The sequence below is a fragment of the Plecotus auritus genome, assembly GCF_963455305.1.
Source record: "Plecotus auritus genome assembly, chromosome: 13".
NCBI classification, from domain to species: domain Eukaryota; kingdom Metazoa; phylum Chordata; class Mammalia; order Chiroptera; family Vespertilionidae; genus Plecotus; species Plecotus auritus.
Window position 1 is genome coordinate 10069927 of NC_137779.1, and position 16963 is coordinate 10086889.

General features: G+C 53.0%; 1 protein-coding gene across 3 annotated transcripts in view; it reads left to right on the plus strand.

Annotated features, from left to right (window-relative positions):
- Positions 1-16963, plus strand: part of TBX5 (T-box transcription factor 5) — a 40320-nt gene that overhangs the window by 3392 nt on the left and 19965 nt on the right. For 2 of the 3 annotated variants that reach the window (XM_080649701.1, XM_080649700.1), the window contains exons 2-7: positions 666-850; positions 2344-2438; positions 4529-4648; positions 5396-5543; positions 8975-9127; positions 16222-16313. In XM_080649701.1, the coding sequence (XP_080505827.1) occupies positions 704-850; positions 2344-2438; positions 4529-4648; positions 5396-5543; positions 8975-9127; positions 16222-16313 (755 nt within the window). In that variant the 5' untranslated portion in view covers positions 666-703. Of the gene's footprint in view, positions 1-396; positions 851-2343; positions 2439-4528; positions 4649-5395; positions 5544-8974; positions 9128-16221; positions 16314-16963 lie in introns of those variants that run through there. The other variant, XM_080649699.1, reaches the window with a different exon arrangement.

Below are 16963 nucleotides of genomic sequence, written 5' to 3' on the forward strand. Positions count from 1 at the left end.
TGGCTTCTTGTTCTTAACGTTATGAAGGTTGAGGAAGACGGGAGGACGCTAACTGCTCAAGGACTTGTAATTTTAAGGCCTGAAACAGATAAAGGATGAACGCGAATTCTCTTTCGGACGGGTCTCTCTCTCTGCAAATCTTTCCCCTCCGAAGTTTCTGGTTTTGCAAGAGGCGGGTTGCTCAGACGTGCTGCCTGCGGCACAGGACTGTTCCGCCGCGGGTTTTCGGAAACACAGCTCTGATGACCTGTAATTCGACGAAGAAAAAAAATTCTCAAAAGGACACTAGGTTTTTGTTTTGTTTTTGGTTCCTACCCAATGGCTTCCAAAAATACCCAGGCCTTATCTTTATTGGCTCTTCCAGAAGTCCAGACAAATTTGACGGGCAGCTGGCTTATCGAGGGGAGTCTGCGCAGGGCAGATGCGGGCTTGCCTCCTCCGGGTCAGGCGTGGGCCTTTCGCAAGAGGTTGTGCGTGATCATAAAGTAATAGTAACAATACTCACAAGGGGCCTTCTGCAGCCTCCTTCCGCTGGGAACGGAGGTGCTGGTAGCTGGAAAGTGGGGCCCCAACTGCCCCCTTGTCACTTGTACTGCACTTCCAACCTTCTCTCTCTCTCCCTCTCCCTCTCTCTCTCTTTTTCTGTCTCTGCTTCCTGTCTGCAGCGCAGGACCCGGTGCGGTCACAGGGCCCCGGGCACACCATGGCCGACGCAGAAGAGGGCTTTGGCCTGGCGCACACACCCCTGGAACCTGACTCAAAGGATCTACCCTGTGACTCAAAGCCAGAGAGCACGCTAGGGGCCCCCAGCAAGTCCCCATCGTCCCCACAGGCCGCCTTTACCCAGCAGGTAAGGAGACCCTAGCTTAGGGGCCTTCCGCAGAAACCAAAGCCCTTTTTTTTGGGGGGGGGCAGGGATGGGTCGCCCACTGCCTCTAATTGTGCCCTTTCCTTTCGACCCCCACTCAGTCACACCTTCCTCTGCCCTGCCTCCCCCAATACTAGTTTATTCCAATCCACTCTATTAGGACGATTACCTTTATGGCAGGAGGGTTTTTGAAATACACTGGGTTGTTAGAGAAGCCTTGATTATCCAGCTATTTGGGGCCAACTAACAAGAACACAGACCCTTTGCCTGATGCACTAGGTGTAGGCTGGGCCCTGAGCGCCTCATTAAGGGCCAGGTCAGCGGCTGCTTCAGGCCAGCATGAGCGATGGCTTGACCCCTCTTCAGATCTTCCATAGCCTTCGCCTCCGCCCGCCTCCTCGAGCTGCTGCCCCGAGCTGCCCAGAGCCGAGTGGCGCACCATTTGTCTTGTGCGGGGCCTGGCTGTGCGGGGAGGGTGGGAGGGCGCAGGGAGCCATGGACTGGCGGGGCTGGAAGCTGGGCCGGGTCCCAGGTAGACCTCCATGATTTTAAACAAGCTGTCAGGGGGCACGAAGCGGGGTGACTTCACCAGAAAAGGTATTGGACGGAGCTAAAGCCCTTCTTGCGATGTTGACGTCCTTCCTGACTAGCTCATCAAGGACTAAGCTCATCGCCTCTGTGCTTTGCCCTTCACGGGTCTCAGGAAAATATGTCTATTTGTAGAGAAGCAGCGAGAATGGGCATGCAGTTTCGGAAACGCAGATCCCCCCTTTTTACAGAAAAGCAAATTCACTCATTTATGGATTATTGCAAAATGAAAAGTTTGTATATAATTTTTTTGCGTCGCTTTTGTGAAGTAACTCTTAGTTGAAAGCGGAAATGTTAAATGGCTTAAGCTGTGCTCATAATGAAAACAGCTTGCAAGAAGGAAGCTGGGCATGCAGAGAGCCTAGGTTTATTAATATAGACATTGGAGAATTCATCTTTGTTTTGGACGGCGGGTACCTATTACAATCTGTAAATATTTTAAAATTTAAAATCGCACCGTGTCTGTATCTGTGCTGCGTGGTGGTGAGAATAAACACGCACCTACAGTGTTTGCGTGCTTGTAGGCGTGCGTGTGGGCTTCTGAGCCTCCGTGAGGAGAGCCTGAGTGGTTTTTTGAGATGGAGCGGTTTCTTTAGTTGCATCCTCAGCCCCGTCCCCCATTGGACATTCTGGAGCACCCCATGCCTGGGTTTCCCCTCTAGGCTGGTGTAGGTGACATTAGAAGGAGCCCCCCCCCCATGGGGATTCCTGGGTGGGGGCTGCCTGGTGCTCCCAGCCAGGAGCTGCAGTGGGCTGGGGACAGTTTTCAGCCTCTGAGCCCACTGGCTCCGGAGGGAAGGAGAAGTGTCCGTGTTTGGGGCCAGTTTGGGGAGCGAAGGCCCCCTGTCCCCGGGCTTGTCCATGTGACTTTTTTCGCCTTCCTCCAGGGCATGGAAGGGATCAAGGTGTTTCTCCATGAAAGAGAGCTGTGGCTGAAGTTCCACGAAGTGGGCACCGAGATGATCATAACCAAGGCCGGCAGGTGAGCAGGCGCCTCTGCGGAGGGCCCTGGGGAACTGGGAGAGTGTGGGAGAGACGAAGGAAAGATGGCTGGGGGAGAAGGGGAGAGACAGAGAGAGGGAGAGAGATTGTCTGCCTGCGCCCGGGTAACGAGGCAGGGAGAGTTCCTCCAGGGGCCTCCGTCAGCGCGGGGAAATACCCGGAAGGCTCAACTGCGGAAACAGGTTATTTCTTCCAACGGCGCATTTCCTCCGCCTCTTATGTAAGGAGAAGCGAGGCGCGGAGGCTGTGCTCTGTGGATGCATTAGAAACCAGAGGAGGAGAGGCGAGGGGAGCGAGGACCGGAAAACAGAGGTGCAGGGAGGACTCAGAGATGAGACCGGGTTTCAGAGTGGCTGCCTCGCCTCCACCCTCCTTCCCACCCACCCTGACCTTGGAGAGGTTTCAGAGTCCCCCTGTGGCCGAGTCTGAATCGCTGGATGTATTCGCTGCCTCTTTCATTGTTTATAGATCGCAGGCGAAGCCTTTGAAACTGAACCGGGGCTCGGCCGGGCTCTATATACAGACACCGATAAACACGGCCGTTTTGCCTGCCCGGAGACTCGCCCTGCAGTTCCTTTTTAAAGCTCGCGGAGGTTTAGTGGGAATGCTCGCCCTCCGGGGGAGGGGGTGGGAGAGGCGCGCAGTGTGGAATCTCCGTGCGTGAGAGCGCCGCGAGGGTGCCCAGGCCTGGGGACAGCCTGGCCACATCGCTTCCCCGTTCCGGAATGGACGTGTGGGTCCCCAAGGGCAGAAAGCCCTGCGCTGACCCAGAACCCGCGGCGTGTGAAGCCGGAGAGGCCGGTAGGCCCGAGCCGCCGAGTGTGTGAAGGGGGAGGGTGGAGCCGCCCCGCCAGACGCCCCCGGCTCTCCAGCCCGAAGCCTCCCGCAATAAACTGACAACAGTGACATTTATTATTATTTGAAATTAAACAATGTCTGCTCCCCCGCTCGGCCTGGGTGAACTCGGAGGCGCGTTCTGTTTATACCAAAGAACTAAGGTTTTCTTCCCATTCCGCCTGGGAATGAACACCACGGCGGCTGCCTCTCCCGAGCCGGAGCCGAGCCGGAGCCCAGAGGATTTAACTATAAAAGGCCTGCGCGCTGTCCGCCTCTGAGCGCACTCACTCGGCCAGATAAACACCCAGGCTTCCACGACAAGGCTCCCCTTCCCGCCATCCCTGAGCGACCTCGGATCCAGCAACGGAGCCCTCTCATGCCCGCGAGCCTTGAGAATGCTTACTTTCCAGGGCGCACTCTCCCCAGGCGGGCCGGGAATTTGGGAGAGGGCGCAGCGCCCACAGTTCTGGGACACAACCACCCCATCCTCTTTCTGAAACCAAATCTAGATGGATTTTGGATTTTTAATTTCTTTGTTGAGGGCCCATGAGTTTAGACCCTCCAAGGAAGAGTGCCCTGCAGAAGTTGTGAGGCATTTAGGAATACATTCCTGCGAGGCTTGTGTTAGGGGTCCCCGAGTTACTCTCTGGGGGCAGAGGACTGAAGCCGGGACAGGACCTGTGTGGGCACCCACCTGTGTTCAGTCCCTAGGGCGCACACACTTTGGTGTCCACGTGACATGGCGGCGCTGCCCAGATGGGCCAAAGCACCTGGCTGGGTGGAGGGGGCGGCCAGCTTTTTACCTAAGAAGCCTCCTCCTGCCCCCAATTTAAAAAATAGGTGTCTGGCTCTGAAAAGAGCATTAAGCAGGAGTGGAAATGGGGGTCCCGCGCAGGCCGCCTTCAAACCCCGCTCTCCAGGAGCCCTGCCTCCTGCTTTCTATTTTCTGCCTAGACTTAGTGGCCAGCCAGCCACTTCCTTAGCCTTTCTCCTCCCCGTAACTTCCAGGGAAACCCGGGATGGATCTCGGCCAGAGCGGAGCCGGGGCCACTTTTGTCTTTCACGTTTCTAAAGGAATCTTCCATTGAACTTTGTGGACATGCTCTGCATATTAGCTTTAATTCATTTTAATTCATATCCTCTCTCTCTCTCTCTCTCTCCCCTCCCCCTCCCCCTCCCTCCCTTCTTCCTGGCCTCACTCTCTTCCTGGATTCTTCCTCCTTCCCCTCTCAGGCGGATGTTTCCCAGTTACAAAGTGAAGGTGACTGGCCTTAATCCCAAAACGAAGTACATTCTCCTCATGGACATCGTCCCCGCTGACGACCACAGATACAAGTTTGCAGATAATAAATGGTAGGCACCAGAGTGGCAGGTGGGGAGGGCACTCTCCCCACGGACCCAGCTGCATTGTCTGAGGGCCTACTGTGCACAGAGGCTTTTGCTGCCTTCCCATTGCATTTCCTTGACCTCACTCCAAAGGGCAAAAGAGCAGCGGTTAGCCCCCATTTTAGAGATGAGAAAACTGAGGCTCAGAGGAAGTAACGGGCCTATGTGTACCGCTGCACCCGCGGGTTGTCGATTTTTCAAAAGGGTATTGTTACCAAGCGCTGGAGGTATTTGGGGGTATAAAACCATTTACAGTTACTTTTTATGAGTTACCCGCTTTGAACATGCCTTTTTATGAAATTGCAAAATCGGCCCATGGTATTTGAGTAAAACAGGCAAGAGCGGAGAGGCGAGGCCCATTCCGTGGGCAGATCTCTCCGCGGCTGCCAAGAGTGCAGAGGCCTGAAGAGGAAGCCCCCTTTGAAAGCCCTCAAGGAGTTTTCCAAGACTTTTTTGCACGCCCAGGCTCCCAGATCCCACGATTATTTGTGGGCAGCGAGAGGCTGCGGCTGCCAGTCCCGCGCACCCCCGGTGCTGGGGGCGGGATGCGGTGGAAGAAAAAGAGCCAGGGAGGGCAGCTTGTCTGGAGGGCAGCGCAGGGCCAGGGAGACCTGAGGGTCAGGCCACTTCCAGATCATTCTCACGTTCAGCAGCCCGGGCCTGGCGCGTGAACCCGCCTGCACCACGTGCGCTGAAGCTGGTTCCTTGGTTTAGGTCGGTGACTGGCAAAGCGGAGCCCGCCATGCCGGGCCGCCTGTACGTGCACCCGGACTCGCCGGCCACCGGGGCGCATTGGATGCGGCAGCTGGTCTCCTTCCAGAAACTCAAGCTCACCAACAACCACCTGGACCCGTTTGGGCATGTAAGTACCTGGTGCAGCCCAGCCCAGCCCAGCACGCAGGTCCATCTCTCTCCTCCTCCTCCTCCTCCTCCTCCTCCTCCTCCTCCTCCTCCTCCTTTCCTTGGCTCCTAGAACCCACCCATCTCCTTTCCCAGCTTTGTTTATTTCACCCCTTGGTCTCCGCCCCCCCCTTTTTCTGGATCTGGTCTTCCTTTCTCTTTTTCCTCTCATTTCTCTCACCTTCTAATTCAGCCTTCCGTGTTCTCTCGACCCTCTGAGCGCCCACCGCTCTCCCCCGAGACGTTTGCCCTCTGCAGTCCTCCCTGTGATCCTTCATCCCACACTTTGGCCCGTTTCTCCCGTTTCTCCCGAGTGGATGGAGGTGGGGCCTGGTTCTCCTGGCCTGGGGCTCACACTGCGTCCCTGCCCCCAGCCCGGCCTTTGCTGAGGAGCAGGGATCTTGTTGTGACTGAAGCTGCACATTCCCGGCCTGGACTCCGGGGCTGGGAACCGGGCCTGCACCCAGTCCCATCTGTGACTAGGGGTGGGGGTGGGGGTTTCAGTCCCGCAGGAAAAAACAAACCGTGGTCACACTCCCCCAGTGGGCACCCAGCTCAGAGGCCAGACCATTCCTTCCCCACCCCCTCCCAAATCCTGCCTTAGTGTTGGGATGTTCCAGCCCAGAGGGAGCCCAGACCACCTGCCCCTCTCTTACAGCCTGGCAAACCAACCCCTGCTCCTTTTAGCATGATGCTTCCCGGCAGACCTGTTTTCCCCCCAACTTCCAGCTTTCCTCCTCCCCAACAATGCCCACAGCGGGCAAACCTGGACCGGGTCCTAAACCTGGAGTCCCTTGGGCCCCGAGAGAGGGGCCTGGCGAGCCCCTGGAATTGAGTACAGGACACTGAGTGTGCAGACCCCACCCTGCAGGAGATGTGCAGTTTGAGCAGATGCCCCAGAGGGCACCGCCCTGTCTTCCCCAAAGAAAAACAAGTGGAGAACAAAACACTGATTTTTAGAAAAACGCCCCTAAACTCGTTGTTGGAAAGAATGCATCACCAGGACGGAATACCGTCCGTGAATTCAGTGTTTGCAACCCTCAGATTGGCGATGCCGCCTTACACGTGGGTTCCTGGGTCTTGGGGCGTTTAATCCTCCTAGCAGCCTGGGGAGGGGCCGAGGACAGAGGTACACGCAGCCTCTGTGACTGGGAGTCCAGGGAGGGGAGGGGACTTGCCAAGGTCCTACAGCTGGGATTTGGGGGCAGGATGTGAGTCTGGGTCTCCAATCCCCAAAGTGCTCCCTGTCCTGCTAAGGTTTCTTTAGACACCGTGGACAGAAACGTGGTCCCCGAGATTTGGGGACATGAGGGGACTGGGTAGGAATGGATTTGAGCGGGAGGGAGGTCAGTTGCTGAAGGTACAAATGAGACATCTCCCGTGGGCGCAGGTGGGAAGGGGACAGCAGGCCCCTTCATGGATGCACTCAGAGCCACGCGCTCTGCGTGGCTGGTGGCAGATTGAACTGCGGGCCCCTGGGGCAGGGACCAGGGAGGCCGGTTCCTCTCCGCGTGGCCGGGAGCGCTCGGAAGGGTGCAGAGGGGCGTTTCTACCAAAAAGCGCAGTTCCCCCTCCTGTTGAAAGCGGGTGCTTTGTCGCCAGCGTCCCTTGCGCTGCTGCCCGGAGAGCAGGGCCGATCTCGAGCTCGGTGGGCGTCGTACCTGCGGGTACGGAGCCCTTCATTTAGGTGCAGCGCTGGGGAGAGGCGGGCTATTTTGTGAAGGTCCCGCATGCACCTTGCGTCCCTGTGGAGCTGGGGCCCTAGTGTGGGGACCTGCGTGGGATCCTGGTGGCAGGAAGCGGGACTGTTCTCCCGCCCCAGTTGGGCTCCTAGCCTTCCCTCTGCGGCTCTGACGCGCCTTCGGGTCGCGCTGGGGTGGGAGGGGGGACCCCTGGGGAAGGCTCAGGGCCCCTTCCCCCCTCCGGGCATCGTGGGAGTCAGGTCTCTAGGAGCCGGGGGAAGAGAGAGCGCCCCGCAGCTGCCGCGCATTCCCATCGCAAACTCCGGGCTCCGAGTCCCGAGCCGAGCCGCCCTAATGAAATTAGGGGCCATCAGATCGCCCTCGCGCTGATGTCTCCGCGCCGGCCCCGGCCGTCAAAGCAATTTGGCTAAGCCGGGCCGATGGCCGCGCCGGCGGGGCTGCGCGAGGCCCCGCTGCGTCTCTCTGTCGCCAGGCCGCCCGGGCCGGCGTCGCTATCGGCCAGGCAGGCGGCCGGGCTGCGGAGGCCCGAGATTAGAGCCGCGCGGCCCGGAACCGGGAGCCGCAGGGGCCCTCCCCCTCCTCCAGGCCGGTCTCTAGCGATGGCCCCAGAACCCGGTCCCAGGGCATCAATGCAAATAATCAGAGACACCCAGACACCCAGACACCCCGCCCCTGCGGCCTGCAGCCCGCGGGCCTGGGGAAAGAGCAGGCCAGATTCTCAGCCCATTGCGCGCGGCGATTCGCCCTTTCGCGGGTAGAGATGAGGACGTTTTTGCTAAAGATCAGCGTTACCAGCCTTTGGGAGCACGCGGACTAGTGCCTTAGAAGGATGCTCCTCTCGGGGAATCCTGGCGCCCGGCTGCCCCCTCCCAGCGGTAGGAATAGCAGCACAGCCACATCCGCCAGACCCCGCTAGTCCCTGGGAGCACCCCAAACACGGAGTAGAAAGGAAGGAGACGGAATATGCCCAAGAAAGCCGAGGCCGCAGCTCTGTCTGGGGCCAAGTCGAGATAATTCCGGTTGTGGATCCTGAAATGTTGATAAAGTTGGAGAACCTCGGGGCAGCCGTGTTGGATGGTAAAGGGGGAGGGGCTCCCCTATCTCGCCGTTCTTAGGGTCCCCCACCCCATCCTCTTCTTTTTTCATTGACTCACACTTTGTACATTCTCCACAGAGCCAAGCCCATGATTTTTATCCCAATTCTGCCAACGCTTCTTGTCTCTTCTCTTGCATCTCTTAGAGTTGTTTTTTTTTTTGGGGGGGGGAAGGGGCAGTTATTTGTTTATTTCTTCTCCCCTTTAATTCCAAAAATTGTCACCAGGCATTGGTGGGCGGGGGGCGCAGTTCCTTGCTCCCGACTTGCTTTTGCTCCCGTTGGGGGCGAAAGTGCCCTACGTAGGGAGTTAATTTATTAAGCAAACTTTATTAAGAATTCTGATTTACTGCCGTGTGTGCTTTGGGTAGATTCCTGGAATATTACCCTGGCTTTTTCGGTTGGAAATTGTCATTTTTGAAATGTTTCTTTTTAATGAAATCACTGGACCCTTTTCAAAACAGGAGGGGAAAAAATCGGGCTATTTTTCGAGAGCCTATATGAGGAGGCTCACTTTGGGGGTAGAGTGCGGGGTTTTATCTGGAAACAAAGGGGTTTTCATTTTTCTTACAATCTCATTTTCTTTATTATTTCTAGATTATTCTAAATTCCATGCACAAATACCAGCCCAGATTACACATCGTGAAAGCGGACGAAAATAATGGATTTGGCTCAAAAAATACTGCTTTCTGCACCCACGTCTTTCCTGAGACGGCGTTTATCGCGGTGACTTCCTACCAGAATCACAAGGTAAGTCCAGTGCCCCGGACCGTGCCTGGGGCTGCCGGCTCGGCCCCACGACTCTGCAGGGGTCTCGGGCTGGAGCTGCGGGCTCTGGGCGGCTCTAGTCCGCAAGGCAGGCACCAGCGTCTCCTCCAGGGGCTGGGCCTGGGGCAGAGCCATGGCCTGAGGATTGTAGCTTTTTTGTACTATCTTCATGGGTTTGGCAGACTCCTCTCTCTCTCTCTCTCTCTCTCTCTCTCTCTCTCTCTCTCACACACACACACACACACACACGTTAGAAACAAACTTATTGTCCTCAACGAGGAGGCACCCCACTACACCCAAGACATTTTCAGGGAGAAGAAAGGCCACTTCACCCATGACTGATGCTCTTGGGTGGGGCCGGGCCGCCCTTCCTGGGGCAGAGTTTCTGTGGAGATCAGTCTCCTGCTCCCCGCCCTCCCTCTGCCTTTTGGATGCATTTCAACTCCAATCCGGGCAGGTGGCAAGGTTGCCGGAAACCTTGGGCTTGGATTTTCCAGATGCTTCTCTAATTGGTTTCAGCGATTTCTGATCCACGCCTCCCCGCCCCCAACACACCACATGCTAAAGCAAGGGTTGCATTGTTACAAAAACAAAAACAAAAACAAAAACAAAAACTGAGCAAGCTCTGCCACCAGCAGCCTGGACCACCCTCCCAGGACTTAGCTAGGATCCTGCAAAACCACAGCTTGGTGAGGCGGGTCATGCTGGCGGGCAATGGTCAATGCGTGGTTTGGGAGAAGGTGGCTGTAGCTTGGGGTAGAGGTGGGATGGTGCCAGACCCCACAGCTGTTCGAAATCCAGAGTCTGATGCGGGCATTTTAAAGCTTGGCAGTGACATCGGAACAGGGCACCCCATAACCACAGGTTGGGGGTGTATAATCTCTTCCTGCCCAGGAGTCAGGGCTGTCTTGACTGGTCATGGTTCATGTCTGTTCTTTAGAAACCTGAGGGGGCGGCGATTCATTGTATTTGGGGGGGGGGGGGACTGGTAGGATTGAATGATTCCTAAGGCTTGTTATGGAAAGATCTGGAACCTGACAAGGCAAGATGTGGGCCCTGGGAGGGGCCTCAGCCACTGTGCCTTGTGGACTGTTAAGAGTATTAAGCAGTGATTTGGGGTTAGAGGAAAGTGATTTGGCTGTAGGGGAAAGTAGAGGGTTCCACATGGGATCAGTGAGGGTGGGTCACGTGGACAGCTTAAGGAGATGGACCTGGGAATGGCAACGCCCCTCCCCCTCCACAGGTCCTATCCCCACCTACGAGGTAAGGAAGCTACAGGGCTGTGGGGCCAGGCGAGGGAGGCCAGCAGGGCGAGAGCACCCTGCAGCTGCCAGGCATCCCGTGGAGGTCATTCCAGTGCTGGGTGTCAGGGGAGCCCCGGGGAAGCCGGGTAGTTAGAGAATGCTGTGGGTCAGCTCCAAATTCAGAGTGTCAGTGACAGGCTGGGCTGTGATGGATGGGCCCCTCCAGGCCACAGGCCTGTCTGGGAACCCAGGTCTGGAGAGAGCTTCCCTCCGGAACAAAACTCGCTCGCCCCCAAAATGCAATGACTTTTTAAAAGGGAAAGAGGATTTGGCTGAGTTCTCCCCATCGGTTGAACTGACAGAAGCAAAAACGTTAAGACTAAATACCCTGAAAGCTGCACAACCGTTTCGGGCGAATTGGAGTCTGGCTGCTGGGAACCTGTTTCCCAGTCGCTGCTGTAAACCCGTTTAGCTTGTGGTGATAGTCACAGGGAGAAGAGTGGGAACAGCAGCAGCCAGGATGCTCCTTGCCATATATCTATATTCTTAAAGGCTCCCGGGCCTGCCAAAGGGTCCAAAAATATATCGAATATCCCCCCGCCCCCAAGGAAGCTCAGCTTCTCATAGAAAGGAAGGAAGTGGTGGACACAGGACAATGACCTGCTAGACACGTGGCTGGTCAGACCCTTTGGGGGAAATGCCTCAGCTGTGTGTAGTCACCATCACAAAAGTACACCTAGGGGGATTTTCTCTCTGTTTATGGTTTTACTGAGGATGATGGTCACACAATAAACTAGAATATGGCAAGTACACATTTGATTAGTTTGACACATCTATATACCCAGGAAACTAGCGTCATAACCACCTGTGACTATACCCAACCCCCCAAATTTCTATTTTTTCTCATCTTTAAAAATTAAATTTATTGGGATAACATTGGTTACTAACATATAAATTTCAGATGTATGACGCTCTAATTTGGTATCTGTGTGCCCTGTAAAATTTCTACTTAAAAAAAAGTCTTCTCCAACGAATGTATTTACTGATCTGCCTGCATGAAGGAGCTTGTCCAGTGGGGTGTGTGCGTCTGAGTGTCGAGCTGAGTCTAGGAGACTGTGTGTGTAAATGCTCATGGATCTAAACACGTGCATCTCCAGACATGCATTTGGGTATTTCTGAATTGGTGGCCACACACAGGAATCGCTTGTTTTCTTTATTGGTTGGTCCAGGGAACCCTGAGCTGTACATTTAGGTCTTTTCAGCCAGCCTGGCAGAGGGATTTCGTGGGAGACAGCTTTCTGTCATTCTCCCCACGGTGAGGTCTCCCCCTCTTCAGTTGTGGGGCACGCAAGGCACCTATGTTGTTTGTCAGGAGGAAGTCCAAAGCAGTACAGTTTTCCAGTCCAAGTCCGGGGCCACTGCAGACGTGCCCACGTGGATCTATGATGTGTGACTTCAATCCGCGGGCCAGGCTGGCTGTGATTTGTGGACTCTGTCTTGTGGCTTTATGGTCCCCCCTGGGCCTCTTGTTGAGGCCCTGACTTCATGGGCAGAAGCCGCCTGAGCGTGGCCACTGCATCGGGTTAAGGTGGGACTCCGGAGGCAGACGGCCTGGGTTCAGATCCACTTAACTTTGAACAAGTTACTGAACTCAGCTTTCCCCACCTGTAAAATGGGGACAGTAGAAGACTGACTTGTTGTTCTCGTTGTGAGGATTCCATGAGAATCCAGGGAAGGGTGTGGCGCAGACGCTGGCACAGGGCGAGCACGGAGTGTTAGTGACAATTCCATTGACTGGCTCCATCGCTGATCAATTTATTCCCAGGGCAGCTCACTCCATCCAAAAGGCAGGCTCTGGAAAACTCTTTCCTACCTTGACTATTTTAGAATCTGAAAGACTGAGATTTTCAATAAGTTCTTATTACTGTGGTTGCAAAACCACAAACGGTTAGTTTTCCGGGCTTCGTTCGTTCACCCATCGTGTCGTCCATTCCAGGACTATCGCCAGCATTATGCTCTGGATAGGTGAGCAGGGAGAGAAGAGCAATCGTGTGATTCATCTGGCAGGGCAATTTGGGAAAACAGGAGCCACTGATTTTTTTTTTTTTTTTTTTTTTGCCAAAAGGGCGCAGGTACCAGGTGGAGGCAGGTATGTGACAGGGCTCATTTCTCAGGCTGCAGCCACGCCCCGGTGTGCCCACGGCTGCTAATGATATGACGTATTTCCTCAGCCCAGCTGCGATCCCGAGCTGGATTTGGGAGTTATTTCCCCAGATGGTTGACAGCTTGAGAAAGATATTTAAAAAACTCGAATCTTCCCCAGCGACGTTCGCTCCGTGAAACACGTTTTTGTAAGGTTTTTTGTTGGGGTTGTCAGCAGCTCCCGGAGCAATCCCTAGAAATACTTAGGTGTTAAAAAAAGGTCACGTGGACATTTCATTTCCCTGCTGTTGCAACAATGGCCGTGTATGCGAGCACGTCTGTCCCCCGATATTAACTTACTTTGCCATTAAAAGGCATTTTCCTCCTGCTTAAATCATTGTGTAAGGAGCCTGTATTTATGAGGTACGAGCTTTCTGGTTGGGACCAGGAAATGAACCCCTAATAGAGAGACATAATTAAGATTTTTGGCCCTCGTGAGAGTTTTTTCTTTTTTTTTTTTTTCAAAAGCAAGAATTCACAACAATTATTCTCATTAATTTTTACAACCTCTGTCTCACTGGTTGGAGCTGGCATTTATATTTGTATTTCCCCCCGCCCCCCGGCCCTCCCCCGATATCTGGGTCTATGCTCATTGCCGAGGGAGCATGCAAGTCAGTTTCAGGGGAGCCTTCTGGTAGAACTGGGACATCACGGTGCATCTGTTCGTGCGTTTGTGCGCCCGGGAGTGAGCTAGCTGCCAGGTAGAACATCCGAAGGCAAATTCAAGGACAGGGTTATTGTACAGATGGAATAAAGAAGACATTGTTCTTAGGAAGTAAGGTGGACATATGGGAAATAAGACGGATATTCTCACCTGAGCTGAGCTTGTATGCTCACCTTCCTCAGGGGTAGTGCTTACGTGCAGTAGGATCTCCATTCAGTCTCCAAAGCAAGATCAACACACCTTGGTGTCTGGGCGACAAATGGTGCTTACCCCATGCAACCGCATTTTTGGAAGCTGTGGTGAGAAGCGCAAGCATTAGGCAGAAGTAAACTGAGGGGCAAGAAATGGGTTTGAGCAAAATACTCTGTCTGATAAAATATCCAAATCCACCCCTTTCTTTTTCTCTCAGGTGATGCTTTTGCCCCGAGCTCCCAGCAGAGCAGTGACATCACGGACTGGGCATTCATTCAGACCTGATGCCACATCCCATGTGTCTTCCGCCCGCTCAGGGACTGCCTTCAGGGACTGCCGGGGAGGGGCGTAGGGAGTGGGGCAAGATCTAATTTTCTAAGTAGATCGTCAGTGATGGGATTTTCACTTAACTTTTTGAGAATCTCCCCGCCCCCTTTAAAAAAGGAATTTATGGTCAAGTGGGTTGCATTTTATTGTGACAAATCCTGAGTGGGAAAGAAAGCCCCATTAGGTGATGGGCTTTTAGACTCAAAACAGAACTGGGCTCAGGAGTGCACATTTTAAAGACCGTATTTTTTTGTTTGTTTGTGTTTTTTAAAAAATATGTTTTTATTGATTTCAGAGAGGAAGGGAGAAGGAGAGAGAGAAACCTCAATGATGAGAGAAAATCATTGATTGGCTGCCTCCTATAGATCCCCTACTGGGGACTGAACCCCCAACCTGGGCATGTGCCCTGACTGGGAATGGAACTGTGATCTCCTGGTTCACAGGTCGACGCTCAGCCACTGCGCACACTGGCCGGGCTTAAAGACCATTTTTTAAAAGGGATTTTGTAGACTCTGAAGAGTCAAGTCAAAATCAGAAAGCTGCAGGAATGGGTATAATTTTTTAAAAGATGAGGGAGGAGGCGATGTGTATACACATAAATAAGCATACATACATATTAAACATTTTGTAATAGATATTTTTAGAGCACTTTTAGGGTCTCAGGGAAGTTGAGTGAAGATACACAAGTTTGCTGCATTCCTCCTGCCCCCACCCCGACACACACAGCTTGCTCACTATCAACATCCCCACCAGAGGGGACATTTGTTACAATGGGTGAACCGAGACTGACACATCGTCACCCAAAGTCCAGTTCACCTTAGGGTTCACTCTCGGTGCTGTCCATTCATTCTATGGGTTTGGACAAGCATTTAATGACATTGTCCAGCATCACAGAATCATACAGAAGAGTGTCCCTGCCCTGATATCCCCTGTGCTCTGCTGGAAGCCAGACATCTTTTTACTGTTTCCATAGTATGTCTTTTCCAAATGTCATATGATTGGAATTATATAGCATGTTTTTAAATATTCAATTTACATATGTTTTTATCATGAACACACGCTTATACATACATAGTAAGTTTATGCTCATTATAGAGCGTTGGAGTTAGAAGCCCTTACTAAGCCATCTTTTGGAGAAAACAGGACATACCAGAATGTCTGCCCCCAAATGCATTATTAGAGGGCACCTTCACCCCCATACAGAGATTCTGAGCATCCATAACTATACCATGGGGGTAGTTGAGATGATTTGGGGGGTTACATGAATATGATAGAGCCACAGAAAGTTGTTCTCTTTTGATTAGCTTTATTCAGCCATCAGGGAGACAGTCTTAGTTTAGTTGGTACTCTTTTGGGATTGAAAGGTGTCTAATCTCCCCTGTACCAAAGAGAAAGCCCACCTTGCGTTTAGAGCTTTCCAGTAAAGAGAATTGAAAGAATCGCTTTCTTTATGTGGAATAGCAAGTGATTCTGGTTTGACATAGAAGTGATACAATATTTTGTACTAAATAAGTTGAAGAAAAAACTGGTTAGCTTTAAGTAAAAATATTGAACAGACCAGTGTACAGGTGTGATTTAGTGATAATGACCATGAAGGTCAAGCTTGAGTGACTGAACCTCGATGTCCACGGAGTGATTTGATACATACCAATTAATTCACAACCAGCTGTCAGGAAGTGCTTCCGGCAAATGCCTGGTAGAGGCGCCCTCTCATCTGGATCTGCTCCTGTTCACTCATCCTCATAGAATGTGTGTTGATGGTTGGCATGGAAGTTCTGGGCCTTGACCCAAAGACCCTGTCCTATGACTAAACTTCGTACGTTGCACCAAAAGTATCCAAGAAGAGGGCTCTTTCTCCCTTACCTCAAAAATGAAAGAGGTTTGGCAACTGTTCGATAGCCGTTGTATATGCTGTAATTCTATCCGTTGGTGCTTATTAATTAGACACCATGTTCCACCTGAGCTAGCAGAGTCTACCTGTGAAACAGAAATGAACATGGCATGAGGCAGTGCAGGACTTGCAAGCAGTTAGCAAGCCCTTCTGAGTGAGACTGCCAGCTGTAGGGTGTGACACCGTGCCAACACGCACACCTTTCCAAAGCGGAGGTGCGATGCCGGTGAGGCCCAGCTGGTGTTTGCAACACACAATGCGAGGAGGACAATCAACAACAGCCACAAACTGGCCAGAATGATGCTGAGTATGACTTGAATTAGGTAATGGGCAAACCCAGTCCCGGTTCTTTTCTCTGTTTAAAAGGAGTCTGATCTAGGGTATTTTTCAAAGCTTCCGCCTGAATCAAGTGGTGGGTCCCAGTGACGGGACCGGCTTAATTGGCTATATATATTTTTGTTGTTGTTGTTGTTGCCTGAGGCTGCATTTATGCAGCACCATCTTAGCTGCTGTCCCGAGGTGGTCTCGTAGCAATCACGCTCTCTCCTTTCTTCAGATCACCCAGTTAAAGATTGAGAACAATCCCTTCGCCAAAGGCTTCCGGGGCAGCGACGATATGGAACTGCACAGAATGTCAAGAATGCAAAGGTAAGAATGTGGGTTCCTGAGCTCCCTCCTCTCCACGTACCCCCCAAACAGCCCATGTGAGCCATCAGCCACGAGGCGCCTCCCTCCAACAGCCCGCCGCGTACAGAGACCCGGAGCCCTGTTAGCCAGCAAGCAAAAGGCAGAGGAGCCTCCTTGAGTCCTCTGTGTTCTGATCAGCCTCACATGTGGTTTCCTCTGTCAGGCAACCTGGAGAGTGTATCGTGGAAGCGCGGGGGTGGGATGTGCAGAGATCTTGGCCTCCTTCATCCGCCTAGGGAACGAAAGCTACCATTTGCTCCTCTTCCTTTGCCGTCTCTCTCCTCCTAGTGGAGTCCTCTCTTTCTTTTCCCCCATCAGTCACGGCTGATGAATGATTTTCTTTCTGGCAACAGCTCTTGGTCAATGAAAGGGAAGTTAACGACTTGATTTCCTGGGGCTGAAATACAGACAAACTCGACACCACGTGGTGTCCAGGGCACCAGGGGATTGGGAGATGGTGATAAAAATCACTCCATACTTTTACATATCCTGTGGTCGCAGTCGCTGATATGATGAATAGATGGGGCTGTACAAATGTATACGGTGGGAATTTGGCCTGATTTGAAGGGATTGCCAATTTCATCAAACACTCTCTACCTCTTGATATGTTT